This window comes from Notolepis coatsorum (genome assembly GCF_963971535.1).
Source record: "Notolepis coatsorum genome assembly, chromosome: 1".
Taxonomy (NCBI): domain Eukaryota; kingdom Metazoa; phylum Chordata; class Actinopteri; order Aulopiformes; family Paralepididae; genus Notolepis; species Notolepis coatsorum.
This window is the reverse complement of record NC_140165.1, coordinates 83,889,021-83,907,862: the sequence shown is the minus strand read 5'-3', so window position 1 is coordinate 83,907,862 and position 18,842 is coordinate 83,889,021. Positions and strand designations below refer to the sequence as shown.

Sequence of the window (18,842 nt, the reverse complement as noted above, 5' to 3'; positions counted from 1 at the left end):
TCGCCTCTCACTATCTCTCTGTCGCCTCTCACTCTCTGTTGCCTCTCTCTCTCTGTCGCCTCTCACTATCTCTCTGTCGCCTCTCACTATCTCTCTCTCTCTGTTGCCTCTCTCTCTCTCTCTCTCTCTCTCTGTCGCCTCTCACTACAGTATCTCTCTGTCGCCTCTCACTATCTCTCTCTCTCTCTGTCGCCTCTCACTCTCTGTTGCCTCTCTCTGTTGCCTCTCTCTGTCGCCTCTCTCTCTCTCTCTCTCTCTCTCTCTCTCTCTCTCTCTCTCTCTCTCTCTCTCTCTCTCTCTCTCTCTCTCTCTGTTTCAATTACATTTAAAGTGCTCTATTAGCATGTCAAATGCATCGTACATCTCCACACAAAATATAGCATTTGGATTTCTCTCTGATATTGCAGTGAAAATCTGAGTAATTTGGGGCGAGAATGAGTCTCTAATTTCTTTATATTTGTCACAGTGTAACAGGAAGTGTGTCTCTCTCACTCTCTCTCCAGAGGTGGTACGAGCGATGACCTTTGTGATCGAGCAGGGCATGGCCATGTACTGGGGCACCTCGCGCTGGAACGCCATGGAGATCATGGTAAGAGAGAGAATGTGTATGACTGTTTTTTGATATTTGTGTTCGATATGGTCAACTTGATTTGATTTGATTTTATTAACACATTGTGCGCCATAAACGGCGTAAGTCGTTATTGCCCGCCATACGTTGAACGCCAACAACACCGTACATCGTTTTTGGGATCAATATAAAAAAAAATCGCCATGGCATTCATAATTCATCCAGCCTCCCTCCGGACTCCCCACCTGGTGGATGGTCGGGCGAGTTACACTCACGTCAAACCGGAAGTAGCGGTCAGTGCATCGAGGAAATCCCTCCGGCAGTCATATCTTGTTACGGGACTCCAGACAAACACTCGAGTGCATTTGGATCGCTTTTGAAACGCAATAATCGATATGATTTCGGCGTTTATTGCTCCATACAAACCGGAAATGGATCTAGGAGATCGGCGTCAAATAATTGGGATATTTTTCCTCCAGTCTCATCGGCGAACGGTAAGAGGACACTAACGTTATTTTCAGCCCGATTGTCCATTTCCTTGTTTGCAATCAGTCTGATCAATATATCAACCCATACTAAATAAAGCCGTTACTGACGATCAAGGAATTATAAACGACCCCCCCCCCCTTTCCTTCACGCATGATGAAGCATAATGTATACCGATCATATACATTTGAATTGTTTAATATAGCGTGTATAGGAAAGAAACGCCAATCGATAATCTATCATATGCGTCAGGACCTATAACTAGCGTTTTTGGAATTACAGCAGAAAAGCTTAAAAACATACTTATATTCTCGAAGGTATTAACACAACAATGTATGAATGAAAAAATATAACGTTCCCACATCCGGAACGATGGATAATCAATGTTGAATGGGCCATAGTAATGTCAATATAGCAATACAATTTAAAAAGTTATATCCCTGCAAAGAAGGTAAACATCTCCATAGGGTTACAGTGCTGGCAGACTGGGTACAATGATGGGCACAATTCCCGGCGGCCGGCGCCCTATGTGTTAAGGATCCCCATTAGCTGGTTCCATAGCAACCAGCTAGTCTTCCTGGGGTCCATACACACAAAGAAACATACAAAAAACAAAATTATTAAAAGTCAGTACACACAATGCATAATGAAACTAACAATTAAGATAGCTAAAATTACATTACAGTGTAAAACAAAAATACTTTACAGTGTTAAGATTCTTTTTCAGACATTTTCTCTCTGACCATACCTGTATCTCCTTCTGTATTGTTATTGAATGATGTCTCTCAATTACCGACCTCTACACATGTGAAAAGACTCATTTTGGCCGGCCTCACAGCAGCAAAAAAAATTATTGCCTCACGTTGGATTCACCCAGACAAACTCTGCCCGAAGGTATGGATTCTCACCTATCTTGATGTGATCTATCTGGAGATATCCACTGCACGCGTTATAGGGATTAATGAATCTAATATCGCAATTTGGTTGGCTGCTGTGGCAAAGTTAAAAGAACGCATATAAGGTTGGAAATTTTGATTACTGAATAACGTATCGTGTGTGTGACTCATGTTGAGGTCCTGGGGTGAGCGGGGGGGGGGGGGGGGGGGGGGGGGGGTGAGTGAGTGTCCATGTATATCGGTTTTTCGTATTTTTTTTTTATTTTCTTTGCATAATTGATTATGTGTATGTTCTGGGCCCCCTTTGGGTCGGATGGTCGCGGGCTCGGGGTGGGGGGGGGGCCCTGGTTCGGGGCCTCTGCGGGTCATGGTGTTAAAGAGGCTGATGCTTTGACTCGCTGGGGCGCCGGACTCGGGGTCCTCGAGGGTTGGGGATCGTGGCAGACAGCTGTGTATGGAGATGGAGGGGGCTTGGGAGGGATGATCACTGTACAGTCTGTCTCAATTATTGTCTTCTCATGTTGTGTTAAGTTATTGTCCTGGGATGTCTTTTTATGTATTATTATTATTATTATTATTATTATTATTATTATTATTATTATTATTATTATTATTATTATTATTATTATTATTATTATTATTATTATTATTATTATTATTATTATTGTATTGTGATATGTTTTGTTTCATGGTGGGAAAAAATTTAAAAATAAAAAGATTTGATCCAAAAGAAATATGAGCTCTTCAACAAGGTGTCAGTCTGTTTGTTATGAGCTCTTCAACAAGGTGTCAGTCTGTTTGTTATGAGCTCTTCAACAAGGTGTCAGTCTGGTTGTTATGAGCTCTTCAACAAGGTGTCAGTCTGGTTGTTATGAGCTCTTCAACAAGGTGTCAGTCTGGTTGTTATGAGCTCTTCAACAAGGTGTCAGTCTGGTTGTTATGAGCTCTTCAACAAGGTGTCAGTCTGGTTGTTATGAGCTCTTCAACAAGGTGTCAGTCTGGTTGTTATGAGCTCTTCAACAAGGTGTCAGTCTGGTTGTTATGAGCTCTTCAACAAGGTGTCAGTCTGGTTATTATGAGCTCTTCAACAAGGTGTCAGTCTGGTTGTTATGAGCTCTTCAACAAGGTGTCAGTCTGGTTATTATAAGCTCTTCAACAAGGTGTCAGTCTGGTTGTTATGAGCTCTTCAACAAGGTGTCAGTCTGGTTGTTATGAGCTCTTCAACAAGGTGTCAGTCTGGTTATTATAAGCTCTTCAACAAGGTGTCAGTCTGGTTGTTATGAGCTCTTCAACAAGGTGTCAGTCTGGTTGTTATGAGCTCTTCAACAAGGTGTCAGTCTGGTTATTATAAGCTCTTCAACAAGGTGTCAGTCTGGTTGTTATGAGCTCTTCAACAAGGTGTCAGTCTGGTTGTTATGAGCTCTTCAACAAGGTGTCAGTCTGGTTGTTATGAGCTCTTCAACAAGGTGTCAGTCTGGTTGTTATGAGCTCTTCAACAAGGTGTCAGTCTGGTTGTTTTGGTACTGGTACTGTGATTGCTGTGTTCACACCTGCCGAAACGAACCGCACCAAGAGGGTAAACACACAGAGTATAGTGCCATGCATGGATGTACAGTGTTATACTTGGGGACTGTATTAAATATGGCTTCCCACTCATTCAGGATAATTGATGTCTGTTGAATTGGTTTTTGTTTGGTTGACCCACATGTTTGCATCAGGGGCGGATTTAGGATTGTAGGAGATCCGGGGCTTAGCCCAGATGGGCCCCCCCCCCCTTTATTTTTTTGTAAATAAAAAAAAAAAAAAAAAAATTGGGCAGGCAAGGGGTGGTTTGGAGGGGGTCCGGCACAACCCCCTCCACGACAGATTTTTTTTGAATTTAATGAACCTGTACGTGCAATTTCCTGCAATATAGAGCCTTCAATCTTGACCAATAAAGCTGCTCTTTTCACTATAAAACTCAGTTAACCATAACGTAGTTATGGTTAGATTTATATATTGGGGGGGGATATATCATATTTTTCATATAATCAAAAAGTGGTGGAGCAAGATCATACCTTTGCTCCCCCAAGTTCAATAGTGGGAGAGCAGAGATGCTCCGAATGCTCTTATGGCCAGGCGTCTATGATTCACTGATACAAAGTAAAATAGTGCAGTGCAATAAAATAGTTAGTCAAATAGAATAAAATAATGCAATAGTGCATTGCAATAAAATAGTTATCATCGTATTTTTTCGGGAGGCCGGTAAGGAGTGCATTACAGTAGTCGAGTTGGCTTGAGATAAAGGCATGGATCTGGTTTTCAGCGTCCTTTTGATTTATAAATGGCCGTACTTTAGCTATGTTTCTAAGGTGGAAGAATTAAGTTTTTGTCAACTTGTTGATTGTGATTTAAAGCTTAGGTCTGAGTCTACCATAACACCAAGACTTAACTCACTCAAATACAGTTAGCAGCTGGATAGACCACAGATGGAAATTAGCTTCTGCTAAATCTGGTGCAAACATATTTTCATGTAACAATGATGAATTGTAAAAAAAAAAAAAAAAAAAAAAAAAAAATTCAAATTGATTCGGGGCTTTTCAGAATACATCCGGGGCTTGAGCCCAGGTAGCCACCCCCTAGCTCCGCCCCTGGTTTGCATAACATGCCTGGACTCACAGCTACGCTACACTGCTGATTGAATTACAAATTATAGTGACTCTCTATGGCTTGTGTAACTGAGGGGTACAATTCCCTGACTGTATTGTTAGATATGGTATTTAATACCACTACCTCTTGTACTTTAACTTCTGGCCATCCAGTACATGATATAAATATGATGAACACTTTCCCACCTGATGAAACGAAGTCCACACAAATGTACAAATCGAATATTTAATATAGCAAAAGGTATATACAACGTTCACTTGTTTACACTTATGATTTGAAATGCACTTGTATGGCAAATGAGTATTCGTAGGCAAATCAACATTGAATGTCCAATCTCTGGTTACGCAGGGAGTAAGTATACAACCTGGATATTTAGGAAACTATAGCGATGGTACCTAAATGATTATAGCTGGATACACTAAGGGGGGGGGGGGGGTCCCGCTGGTTGTAAGACAGTAGGAGGGGGGGGTTAGAGAAGCCGCTGGCGGTATCCCATCTGGCCGACGATTTCTTGGGAGAATTCAAAGTCTTGAACACGGTGCCCACAGAATCTCGGTCCGCAGACGAATACAGCTGGACCCTCTGGTGGACGGTAGCTGCCGGTCCACAACGGAGAGACGTGAGGCGACCTCACTGGTGTAGAGCGCCGTCTCACCTGGAGTCCTCTCCGGGGGGTAGTTCCAACACTCCGCAGTGTTGGCCGTTATCCATGGAATAATCAAAGCACCCAAAGCATAATCCAAGCCGTGGAAGGCTCGCCGTCGTCCGGGTAGAGTAATCCAATATACAGGTCCAGTCGCCCTGGCCCGGAGCTCCTCGGATGCAAGCACCACTAGTGGTCTGCCCAGCCTGGTTAAGCGTCCAGATAACGTCAGGAACGATGGGGGTACTGATAACTTTACAACTCTAACCGAACGATGCACCATACATAAATAGACTATTATTAGCTTAATAGAATACGTCCAACTCGACGGTATAGTGCCAAACTATGACTATTCAACTATTAATCCACACGATATCTCAATGCCTATTCTGAGGCCAAGTAGGCCTTACTACACCACACGTGCGTCGTGGGTGAGGCTTCGCGTCTGTTACTCTGTTGGAGGGTAAAGAACTGGACTAAAAGAAAGTTCTACTTTACTTGCGCCATATATATATGCGCTATGAACAAATAGTACCATTCGTATTTCGCCAGACGTATACGCGGAACCGGGGCTTGCCACGACATGTTGGGCGGCACGATTGAACTTGAACCTAGGGGTATGGCTGATGGCGCCAGGTTCTCGTCCAATGGTAGAATGAAACTATTATGGGCTGTTTAGTAGACTAAAGGGATATTCAGTGCATATTGTACAAGGAATATACAGGGGATATCAAACGATATACAAATACTATTTAAATATATATATATAAATAAATACATATATTCGGTTTAATCTGACCCTTCACAACAGCCGCCCCCTAATTAGTCCCACCTAATTAGCTAAGCAGAGACAGATTAACCGCACTGTCTACCACTCAAGGTCCGCTGTAAGGGTCAGTCAACTCACAAAGTCATGGGGTCATGGTCATCATCGATAGTGTCTGGGAGTCGGGGCAGTTCTATGAGCCTCGCCACGGGTCGTGTGTAAGTGCGCCCTTGGACGAGTACTTCAGCTGCTCGGACCTTGCCATCGGCACCGGTGATCACTTTGCTTACGCGGCCAGCCGGCCACATAGCTCTGGGTAGTGACTGGTCGATAATCATGACGACTGTTCTGTCAAATTGTCTCTCTCTTTTACCCACTTCTGGCGGGTCTGTAGAGACGGTAGGTAGTGGAGTAGGAAGCTGCTCCAAAACTTGTCAGCTAGTACTTGACTGTACCTCCACATTCTTCGGCCGTTCGCTTCTTCAGGCCTGTACATTGTCTGGGGTAGCGCGGGGTCCAGCCGCCCCATTAAGAGTGTGTTGGGGGTGACTGGGTCGACATCTGCTACATCACTGGAGACGTAACCGAGGGGCTTTGAGTTCAGTACTCCCTCGATCTCCGTGAGGACTGTCATTAGGACTTCCTCCGCCACAGTCTGGGCCCCAAGCACGGCGTACAGGGCTGTCTTTATAGAACGTACTTCTCGTTCCCAGGTTCCACCGAAGTGGGGTGCGTTCGGGGGATTAAACTGGAAGTCAATCTGGGATGGAGCGAGGTGGGTCTTAAGTTCTGGGCCCATAGCTTGGAAGCTCTCTCTCAGCTCTCTTTCTCCGCCTTTGAAGTTTGTCCCGTGATCAGACAACAATGTAGACGGTTTTCCTTTCCGTGATGTGAATCTTCGGAAGGCCATAAGGAATGAGTCTGTGCTCATGGTCGGAAGGAGCTCGATATGTATCGCTCTGGTGGTCATGCATTTGAATACAATACCCCACCGCTTCTCGGTTCCTCTTCCTCTCTTTATATACAACGGGCCAAAACAGTCCATGCCTGTGGAGTGGAATGGCTTGTCGCCGAGTCGGAGGCGACAGGGGGGTAAGTCAGCCATCCGTGGTATGCTGGGCTGCGCGCGCCACTTACGGCAGTCTAGACAGGTTCGCTGGAAGCGCCGCACTGCTTCTCTCCCTTGCAGTATCCAATAGCGACGTCTGATCTCCGCGAAGACTCTCTCTGCTCCTGCGTGGTGTACATCCTCGTCGTATTTCTTTATGATCAGCTCTGTGACCTTGTGTCGGCTGTTCAAGACTATCGGGTACTTAATGTCATCCGGTAGATCGGGGGCTCTCCGCAGGCGACCACCCACTCTGATGAGATTATGGGCGTCACTCTCGGGTGCCAGGTGGAGCAGTCTGCTGTCTGATGGGACGGGGTTTCCTCCCTGTAGACAGTCTAGCTCATCGGGGAACGAGTCTCTCTGGGCTCGTTGTAGTAGAAGAAGTTCTGCTTCTTCGTAGTCAGCTGCTGACATGTCAGTGGTGGACTGAATCTCTGGGTGGTGCCACAGGAATGTCCTCTGCTGCGCACTCTCTAGGGTAATGCAGTCATCTATGTTGGGGTCTGTGGAGGCGACTGTGCTCAGTCCACAGAACATAGGTTTCTTGTTCTCAGCCTCCTCGTTACTTGCTTCCCGTGGGGTGGGCGTAGGCCACTCTCCTTCCGGGAGCTTGAGGAATTCTGGTCCGTCGCTGTAGATGTTGCGACGGGTGAGGTCATCCAGAGACATTCCCCGGGTGATGACGTCAGCTGGGTTGTGTTTGGTGTCCACATACCGCCAGCTCGCTGCTTCTGTTAACTCTTGAATCTCGGTGACTCTGACTCCCACGAAGACTTTGTATCTGCATGAATCAGACTTGATCCATGTGAGTACTGTCGTGGAATCTGACCACAAGATTGTTCTGTGCACCGGAATGGTGAGTTCACGTTGGATTAACGTGGCTAGATGCGCTCCTGCTAGGGCTGCGCAGAGCTCTAAACGTGGGATAGATTGTTGCTTACGTGGGGCTATTCTTGAGCGGGCCAGGATGAAAGCAGTGTGTATCTTTCCTCCCTTCTCTTGGGCACGCAAGTAGGCCACCGATCCATAGGCTACTTCGGAGGCGTCGCTGAAGACGTGTAGATCAATCTCGCATGTCTCTGGCCTCACTGTGGATGGGAAGTAGCTGCGGCGTATATTGACGCCTGGGAGTGAGCGGAGTTCCGTCTCCCACTCTCTCCATGTTGAGGCAAGGTGTGCGGGTATTGGGTCGTCCCAGCCCTGGTCCTTGTCCCATAGTGCTCGTACAATCATCTTTGCCCTGGTGGTGTAAGGTAGAATACATCCCAACGGGTCATATTGTCTGGCGAGTGTTCTGTACACACTCCGTCTGGTGGTCGGTATCGCCGTCGACCTTCCCTGCTCTGGAGCCAAGGGTTTGTGTCTATAGTGGAGCGAGTCTGTTTTGAAGCGCCAGACTAGTCCTAGTGTCATTTCTTGGGCTTCTCCCGGGATGGTCGCCATCCAGGTCTCGCTGCTGGCAGCCTTGTCCGCGAGGGAGAGGCTGCGCAATACGTGCGGGTCACTGCTGGCCCACTGCCTGAGATCAAAGCCGCCTTTGATCAGGGAGGCGCGTAACTTGATTAGGAGAGCCTCGGCTTCTTCTTGAGTCGAAACGCTTTGTAAACAGTTGTCCACGTAGAAACTGTTCTTCACACTGTGTTGGACCTCTTCATCTGCTGCTGGGTCCTCTGCGACGTGTTTCTGTAGTGCAAATGTAGCACAGCACGGGCTGCATGTGGTTCCGAAGGGGAGTACTTCCCACTGGTAGATGGCTGGGTTCTCATCTCCGATCCTCTCTCTCCATAGGAACCGCAGCAGGGGCTTGTCCTCCTCTACTAGTCTCACCTGCAAGAACATCCCTTTGATATCCCCGCTGATAGCCACCTTGTCCTGGCGGAAGCGCAGTAGCACGCCTAGTAGGGAGGGGCCGAGTGTGGGGCCGGGCAAGAGCTCTTTATTCAGATTTTGGGATCCGATCTGGTAGCTGCAGTTAAACACAATGCGATCCTTGCCGTTGTGATGGACCTTGTGATGCGGCACGTACCATGATTCGGTCGTCTGATCGGCCTCTTTAATGTCAATCTTTGTTACGTGTCCCGCTGTGATTAGCTTCTCAATCTCAGCGCGGTACACACGCTCTTGAGCGGGGTCTTTGGCTAGGCACCGCTCTGTGTTCAATAGATAGCGCTCCGTGGCGTCTTTCTTTGCGTGAAAGGTGGGCATTCCCTCTCGCCTCAGGAGTGGAGTTGCGTATCTCATCACTCCGCCGACTGTGACTCTCTTTGTCCCCTGCTCGAGTAGGTTGATGGCGTAAATGTCTTCTTTAGAACGAATATCTTTCTTTTTGTTCTTAAAGGGCATTGTCTCTAGTGTCCATAGCCTCTCGACATGCTGCAGGAGAGTGGTGTCTTCTTCTGTCGTTCTGGAGTGGAGGCAGCTAGTGGCTGCTGTTCGGTTGAGAGATTTAGCGAGGGGGCCTTGTAGGGTCCACCCTAGGCGGGTCTCGACTGCTGCAGGACAGCCTCGGGGTCCTGTATGGACCCGGTCAATCGGGACTATGAGTTCTGCATGGTCGGAGCCTATCAGCAGGGTCGGGGTAGCGCCGTCTATGAGCGGGATAGGTAATTGACGCAGGTGCACATATTTATCCATCAATTTGGCGATGGGGTAGGTGTACTGCGATAGTCCTATTTCTTGGCTGGTGAAAGCATTTGTAATCTTATACCGTCGCTCTGGCTGCCCGTTTGCTGCGATAGTGAAGGAGACATTCTCGCCCTTTATCGTCTTTAAATCTCTTCTTATTGTCCGAATCGTCATTTCGTTCTTGCTCCCCCGCAGTCCCAGCTGGGCCGCAGCGGACGCGAGCAGAAGGGTCTTCTCTGACCCGTCATCAAGGACGGCGTAAGTGTCCATGACTTTATCTTGTTAGCTCAATGTCACACGGACTACCTTTAAGAGCACTTGGGCGCCGCTGCTGCTGGCGGGGTCAATGTACATGACACTTGCCTTGGTGCCGCTCGGTGGTGCAGGTGGAGGCCGTCTTCTGTTACTTTCGTGTAGTATATCTAGATGGGCTCCGTCGCACCGACTGCACCTTTTCTTTAGGCGGCATTCGGCTGCCATGTGTGGTCGCGCACATCGGTAACAGCGCCTGTTGGACTTTATCCATTGACTCACTTCTTCTGCATTCATCTTTGTGAATAGGTCACATTGTGACAGCCAGTGTTCTTTCTCACAGTAGGGACACACTATCTTCCACTTCTCCTTTCTCGAGGGGGTACTGTGGCTCTTACTGCTCGGTACTGACTCTGATTGGTGCATGACAGTCACCGATCTTCTTCCATCATTTATTCTCCTGGGTCCCTCTCTGGAGCTTGGCGTGCTCCGCCCGAATGTATCCAGTCGTAAGCTGCTGACTTCTCTCGCCAGGAAGTCGGCTAGATCAAGGAGGGATGGTTCGGGGCCGTTGGGATCCCGGTAGTCTCTCTGCCGCCTAAAACGCTCTTGTCTTGCGGGTGGCAGCTTCTCCAAAATCCTCTCGACGTTAGAGTTGGCGTATAGCTCATGCATGCCCTTTTCCCGTTGCGCTCCCAGCATCCCTACCAGGGACTGCACTTTGATTGACAGGTCGTCTAATGAGTGATTGTCCGTGGCTGGGGGTAGGCGATCAATATGCCTTATCTCTTGGATTACGTAATCCCATATACGTCCATATCTCTGGTCCAGCGCCGCTAGGGCCGCTGTGTATGGTGTCGAAGAGGTGGCATAGGCTAGCGCTATATTGTGCGCTCGCGGTACTTTCAGGTGCTTCAGTAATATTGCATACTTGTGGCGTTCATCAGCGACATCCGCCATCATTGTCTCTAAGCACATCCGGAGCTCCGTGTACTGTGCTCGACTCTCATAGGCGAAGTCTGGAAACGACGGCGTGGCAATGTATGACGCCGTGGATGGCTGATACATCGGCGAGCGTTGGGGGAGAGACCTCCTGGGCGAGTCCCCTCTTGCGCCTCGCTGTGGGCTGGTACTGACAGGGTACCATGGCCCGCTGGTCCAGGTGCTATTCCTCGGGGCTGGTCGTGCGTCGTGCTCACCCGTGAATAGAGTCGGGGGTCTGTAGCGCAGCGCCGCGGGGGTATAGCCTGGGCTGTACTGGACCTCCTGGTCCGGTGGAGTACTGTGCTGTCGTCGGGCTTGGTTCTCCTCCTCTCCCTCTTCTTCCTCTATCAGATCTTCCAGATCCTGTAATCGTTTATTTAGCTTCTCCGCAGTGTATGCCGCTCCTTCCTTGTAGCTGGGTCTCGCTTGGACCGGTCTGGGAAGGGGGTCTGCGGGGGGTATAGGCTCGGTCTGTTGGTCAAGTTCAGGGTCGCTTGCTCGTTGAGGAGACGCTGCCCTTGACTGTTGTCTCGACGAGTTCCTTGAACCCCTGGCGGAGGGAGAGGGTGTTGCCTTGCGGATCAGCTGCTCCATTAGCTGCGCTTGTAACTTGTCGCGCTCGACTTCGCGCTTGGTGAGATCTGCTTCTCTTTGGGCACCGGCAGCGGCGCGCTGGGCGTCGGCCCGGTCTCTTGCCATATTCTCTTCCGTCTGAAGGCGTCTCATCTCCAGGCGTGTGCGCTCTTCTTCGCTCCGTTGTTGCGCTTGGAGTTGTTCGCGCTCGCTGAGCGCCTGTGCTTGGAGACGATCGCGTTCACCCTGAAGTCGATCGCGTTCGTTAGAGGCTGTCAGGCTGACGAGGAACGCCTGTTGTAGCATCCTCTCCGCTTCGCTGGGGGAAGGCGGTTGTGGAGGTGAGCCGCTCCTGCGTGAGCCGCTCCTGGGGGTACTCGTTGGGGAGTCCTGGAGCTCTATTTCCTCGGCGCTCTCCTCCTCTTCTTCCGTGCAGAGTTCTCTCTCTGTAGGGTTGTCTTCCTCCCGGGGCTGGTCGGGGACTACTTCTTCGGTAGTGGCGGGGGGTAAAGGCATGTCAGCTCCCTCCTGGTCCCCACCGTGAGCTTGGTCAGTTACATTAGGACCTACTAGGGCCTCTGTGGTCGGGGAAACCTGGTCGTTAAGGTCAGACATAATTTTACTTTCTACTTTTACCGCGTTTACCGTTTGTCGAAGGCTAGGTAGTTGACTGACAGTGTAATCCTCTAAGTACTGAGGTGGCTGTCGTCTGCGCCGCGGGCGTTCTAGGTTAGGAGGACCGTTTCGTGGAGTGTTCATCATAGGCCATTTCAATATTAATAACACTATATTAATATTACACTAGTTACCCTCCGGCTCGAAGGACCAATTGTAACTGAGGGGTACAATTCCCTGACTGTATTGTTAGATATGGTATTTAATACCACTACCTCTTGTACTTTAACTTCTGGCCATCCAGTACATGATATAAATATGATGAACACTTTCCCACCTGATGAAACGAAGTCCACACAAATGTACAAATCGAATATTTAATATAGCAAAAGGTATATACAACGTTCACTTGTTTACACTTATGATTTGAAATGCACTTGTATGGCAAATGAGTATTCGTAGGCAAATCAACATTGAATGTCCAATCTCTGGTTACGCAGGGAGTAAGTATACAACCTGGATATTTAGGAAACTATAGCGATGGTACCTAAATGATTATAGCTGGATACACTAAGGGGGGGGGGGGTCCCGCTGGTTGTAAGACAGTAGGAGGGGGGGGTTAGAGAAGCCGCTGGCGGTATCCCATCTGGCCGACGATTTCTTGGGAGAATTCAAAGTCTTGAACACGGTGCCCACAGAATCTCGGTCCGCAGACGAATACAGCTGGACCCTCTGGTGGACGGTAGCTGCCGGTCCACAACGGAGAGACGTGAGGCGACCTCACTGGTGTAGAGCGCCGTCTCACCTGGAGTCCTCTCCGGGGGGTAGTTCCAACACTCCGCAGTGTTGGCCGTTATCCATGGAATAATCAAAGCACCCAAAGCATAATCCAAGCCGTGGAAGGCTCGCCGTCGTCCGGGTAGAGTAATCCAATATACAGGTCCAGTCGCCCTGGCCCGGAGCTCCTCGGATGCAAGCACCACTAGTGGTCTGCCCAGCCTGGTTAAGCGTCCAGATAACGTCAGGAACGATGGGGGTACTGATAACTTTACAACTCTAACCGAACGATGCACCATACATAAATAGACTATTATTAGCTTAATAGAATACGTCCAACTCGACGGTATAGTGCCAAACTATGACTATTCAACTATTAATCCACACGATATCTCAATGCCTATTCTGAGGCCAAGTAGGCCTTACTACACCACACGTGCGTCGTGGGTGAGGCTTCGCGTCTGTTACTCTGTTGGAGGGTAAAGAACTGGACTAAAAGAAAGTTCTACTTTACTTGCGCCATATATATATATGCGCTATGAACAAATAGTACCATTCGTATTTCGCCAGACGTATTCCTACGCGGAACCGGGGCTTGCCACGACATGTTGGGCGGCACGATTGAACTTGAACCTAGGGGTATGGCTGATGGCGCCAGGTTCACGTCCAATGGTAGAATGAAACTATTATGGGCTGTTTAGTAGACTAAAGGGATATTCAGTGCATATTGTACAAGGAATATACAGGGGATATCAAACGATATACAAATACTATTTAAATATATATATATAAATAAATACATATATTCGGTTTAATCTGACCCTTCACAACAGCCGCCCCCTAATTAGTCCCACCTAATTAGCTAAGCAGAGACAGATTAACCGCACTGTCTACCACTCAAGGTCCGCTGTAAGGGTCAGTCAACTCACAAAGTCATGGGGTCATGGTCATCATCGATAGTGTCTGGGAGTCGGGGCAGTTCTATGAGCCTCGCCACGGGTCGTGTGTAAGTGCGCCCTTGGACGAGTACTTCAGCTGCTCGGACCTTGCCATCGGCACCGGTGATCACTTTGCTTACGCGGCCAGCCGGCCACATAGCTCTGGGTAGTGACTGGTCGATAATCATGACGACTGTTCCTTCTAGGGCTGGGCGATATGGAAGAAAATCATATCGCGATAACGATATGATAATTTTATTTTATTTCTCGATATCGATAATTATCGAATTGTTATAAGTATAAAAAAAAACATTTTTTTTTTTTTTTTTTTTTTTTAACAACAGATGTATGTTTATTTTGCAGCAATTCTTTGTCATTGCCGCCATCTTTAGTGTTACATCCCCTCACACTCCAGTTCTCAGGCTGCAGCTGGTTTAAAAGCTAAAGTAAACCGGCTTCTCTGCTGGCTGTGGCTCCAGAGGAGTTGAACAGTTCTGGCTCTGCTAGTTTATTTTCAATCTTTTGGTGCTTTTTTGGTGGACAAACCACCGCACATGTGCACTGTGACTCGTGACTGGAGTCTAGTTCTGCTAGCACACATAGCCTACTGTGTACAGATGGTTTCTAAATGTATTTTAAATTAGAAAGCAAACAAAATAAATGGACAAGAGAAAAAGAAATCTGAATTTGGTCAGTATTGTCATTTGGACAAGCAAAGCCATTACTTTAAGTTGCAGGCAAGAAAGACAAGTCTGTCCACTGTCTCTGGTTTTAAAACTGCCCTGTTGCAGGTAAAAAAAAAAAAAAATTATATATATATCGATTTTTTTTTTCCCGATATTCGATATCGATTATTAAAATATATCGCGATATTTATCGTTATCGTTATATCGCCCAGCCCTAGTTCCTTCTGTCAAATTGTCTCTCTCTTTTACCCACTTCTGGCGGGTCTGTAGAGACGGTAGGTAGTGGAGTAGGAAGCTGCTCCAAAACTTGTCAGCTAGTACTTGACTGTACCTCCACATTCTTCGGCCGTTCGCTTCTTCAGGCCTGTACATTGTCTGGGGTAGCGCAGGGTCCAGCCGCCCCATTAAGAGTGTGTTGGGGGTGACTGGGTCGACATCTGCTACATCACTGGAGACGTAACCGAGGGGCTTTGAGTTCAGTACTCCCTCGATCTCCGTGAGGACTGTCATTAGGACTTCCTCCGCCACAGTCTGGGCCCCAAGCACGGCGTACAGGGCTGTCTTTATAGAACGTACTTCTCGTTCCCAGGTTCCACCGAAGTGGGGTGCGTTCGGGGGATTAAACTGGAAGTCAATCTGGGATGGAGCGAGGTGGGTCTTAAGTTCTGGGCCCATAGCTTGGAAGCTCTCTCTCAGCTCTCTTTCTCCGCCTTTGAAGTTTGTCCCGTGATCAGACAACAATGTAGACGGTTTTCCTTTCCGTGATGTGAATCTTCGGAAGGCCATAAGGAATGAGTCTGTGCTCATGGTCGGAAGGAGCTCGATATGTATCGCTCTGGTGGTCATGCATTTGAATACAATACCCCACCGCTTCTCGGTTCCTCTTCCTCTCTTTATATACAACGGGCCAAAACAGTCCATGCCTGTGGAGTGGAATGGCTTGTCGCCGAGTCGGAGGCGACAGGGGGGTAAGTCAGCCATCCGTGGTATGCTGGGCTGCGCGCGCCACTTACGGCAGTCTAGACAGGTTCGCTGGAAGCGCCGCACTGCTTCTCTCCCTTGCAGTATCCAATAGCGACGTCTGATCTCCGCGAAGACTCTCTCTGCTCCTGCGTGGTGTACATCCTCGTCGTATTTCTTTATGATCAGCTCTGTGACCTTGTGTCGGCTGTTCAAGACTATCGGGTACTTAATGTCATCCGGTAGATCGGGGGCTCTCCGCAGGCGACCACCCACTCTGATGAGATTATGGGCGTCACTCTCGGGTGCCAGGTGGAGCAGTCTGCTGTCTGATGGGACGGGGTTTCCTCCCTGTAGACAGTCTAGCTCATCGGGGAACGAGTCTCTCTGGGCTCGTTGTAGTAGAAGAAGTTCTGCTTCTTCGTAGTCAGCTGCTGACATGTCAGTGGTGGACTGAATCTCTGGGTGGTGCCACAGGAATGTCCTCTGCTGCGCACTCTCTAGGGTAATGCAGTCATCTATGTTGGGGTCTGTGGAGGCGACTGTGCTCAGTCCACAGAACATAGGTTTCTTGTTCTCAGCCTCCTCGTTACTTGCTTCCCGTGGGGTGGGCGTAGGCCACTCTCCTTCCGGGAGCTTGAGGAATTCTGGTCCGTCGCTGTAGATGTTGCGACGGGTGAGGTCATCCAGAGACATTCCCCGGGTGATGACGTCAGCTGGGTTGTGTTTGGTGTCCACATACCGCCAGCTCGCTGCTTCTGTTAACTCTTGAATCTCGGTGACTCTGACTCCCACGAAGACTTTGTATCTGCATGAATCAGACTTGATCCATGTGAGTACTGTCGTGGAATCTGACCACAAGATTGTTCTGTGCACCGGAATGGTGAGTTCACGTTGGATTAACGTGGCTAGATGCGCTCCTGCTAGGGCTGCGCAGAGCTCTAAACGTGGGATAGATTGTTGCTTACGTGGGGCTATTCTTGAGCGGGCCAGGATGAAAGCAGTGTGTATCTTTCCTCCCTTCTCTTGGGCACGCAAGTAGGCCACCGATCCATAGGCTACTTCGGAGGCGTCGCTGAAGACGTGTAGATCAATCTCGCATGTCTCTGGCCTCACTGTGGATGGGAAGTAGCTGCGGCGTATATTGACGCCTGGGAGTGAGCGGAGTTCCGTCTCCCACTCTCTCCATGTTGAGGCAAGGTGTGCGGGTATTGGGTCGTCCCAGCCCTGGTCCTTGTCCCATAGTGCTCGTACAATCATCTTTGCCCTGGTGGTGTAAGGTAGAATACATCCCAACGGGTCATATTGTCTGGCGAGTGTTCTGTACACACTCCGTCTGGTGGTCGGTATCGCCGTCGACCTTCCCTGCTCTGGAGCCAAGGGTTTGTGTCTATAGTGGAGCGAGTCTGTTTTGAAGCGCCAGACTAGTCCTAGTGTCATTTCTTGGGCTTCTCCCGGGATGGTCGCCATCCAGGTCTCGCTGCTGGCAGCCTTGTCCGCGAGGGAGAGGCTGCGCAATACGTGCGGGTCACTGCTGGCCCACTGCCTGAGATCAAAGCCGCCTTTGATCAGGGAGGCGCGTAACTTGATTAGGAGAGCCTCGGCTTCTTCTTGAGTCGAAACGCTTTGTAAACAGTTGTCCACGTAGAAACTGTTCTTCACACTGTGTTGGACCTCTTCATCTGCTGCTGGGTCCTCTGCGACGTGTTTCTGTAGTGCAAATGTAGCACAGCACGGGCTGCATGTGGTTCCGAAGGGGAGTACTTCCCACTGGTAGATGGCTGGGTTCTCATCTCCGATCCTCTCTCTCCATAGGAACCGCAGCAGGGGCTTGTCCTCCTCTACTAGTCTCACCTGCAAGAACATCCCTTTGATATCCCCGCTGATAGCCACCTTGTCCTGGCGGAAGCGCAGTAGCACGCCTAGTAGGGAGGGGCCGAGTGTGGGGCCGGGCAAGAGCTCTTTATTCAGATTTTGGGATCCGATCTGGTAGCTGCAGTTAAACACAATGCGATCCTTGCCGTTGTGATGGACCTTGTGATGCGGCACGTACCATGATTCGGTCGTCTGATCGGCCTCTTTAATGTCAATCTTTGTTACGTGTCCCGCTGTGATTAGCTTCTCAATCTCAGCGCGGTACACACGCTCTTGAGCGGGGTCTTTGGCTAGGCACCGCTCTGTGTTCAATAGATAGCGCTCCGTGGCGTCTTTCTTTGCGTGAAAGGTGGGCATTCCCTCTCGCCTCAGGAGTGGAGTTGCGTATCTCATCACTCCGCCGACTGTGACTCTCTTTGTCCCCTGCTCGAGTAGGTTGATGGCGTAAATGTCTTCTTTAGAACGAATATCTTTCTTTTCGTTCTTAAAGGGCATTGTCTCTAGTGTCCATAGCCTCTCGACATGCTGCAGGAGAGTGGTGTCTTCTTCTGTCGTTCTGGAGTGGAGGCAGCTAGTGGCTGCTGTTCGGTTGAGAGATTTAGCGAGGGGGCCTTGTAGGGTCCACCCTAGGCGGGTCTCGACTGCTGCAGGACAGCCTCGGGGTCCTGTATGGACCCGGTCAATCGGGACTATGAGTTCTGCATGGTCGGAGCCTATCAGCAGGGTCGGGGTAGCGCCGTCTATGAGCGGGATAGGTAATTGACGCAGGTGCACATATTTATCCATCAATTTGGCGATGGGGTAGGTGTACTGCGATAGTCCTATTTCTTGGCTGGTGAAAGCATTTGTAATCTTATACCGTCGCTCTGGCTGCCCGTTTGCTGCGATAGTGAAGGAGACATTCTCGCCCTTTATCGTCTTTAAATCTCTTCTTATTGTCCGAATCGTCATTTCGTTCTTGCTCCCCCGCAGTCCCAGCTGGGCCGCAGCGGACGCGAGCAGAAGGGTCTTCTCTGACCCGTCATCAAGGACGGCGTAAGTGTCCATGACTTTATCTTGGTAGCTCAATGTCACACGGACTACCTTTAAGAGCACTTGGGCGCCGCTGCTGCTGGCGGGGTCAATGTACATGACACTTGCCTTGGTGCCGCTCGGTGGTGCAGGTGGAGGCCGTCTTCTGTTACTTTCGTGTAGTATATCTAGATGGGCTCCGTCGCACCGACTGCACCTTTTCTTTAGGCGGCATTCGGCTGCCATGTGTGGTCGCGCACATCGGTAACAGCGCCTGTTGGACTTTATCCATTGACTCACTTCTTCTGCATTCATCTTTGTGAATAGGTCACATTGTGACAGCCAGTGTTCTTTCTCACAGTAGGGACACACTATCTTCCACTTCTCCTTTCTCGAGGGGGTACTGTGGCTCTTACTGCTCGGTACT

The 18,842-nt window shown here is 49.2% G+C and overlaps 1 protein-coding gene across 1 annotated transcript in view; it reads left to right on the top strand.

Annotated features, from left to right (window-relative positions):
• LOC311240642 (voltage-gated potassium channel subunit beta-2-like) overlaps positions 1-18,842 on the top strand; it is a gene marked incomplete at both ends in the record, with an annotated part of 226,876 nt that overhangs the window by 169,589 nt on the left and 38,445 nt on the right. Inside the window, one exon of the mRNA XM_084329214.1 lies at positions 504-589. Within this exon, the coding sequence (XP_084185340.1) occupies positions 504-589 (86 nt within the window). The remainder of the gene's footprint in view (positions 1-503; positions 590-18,842) is intronic.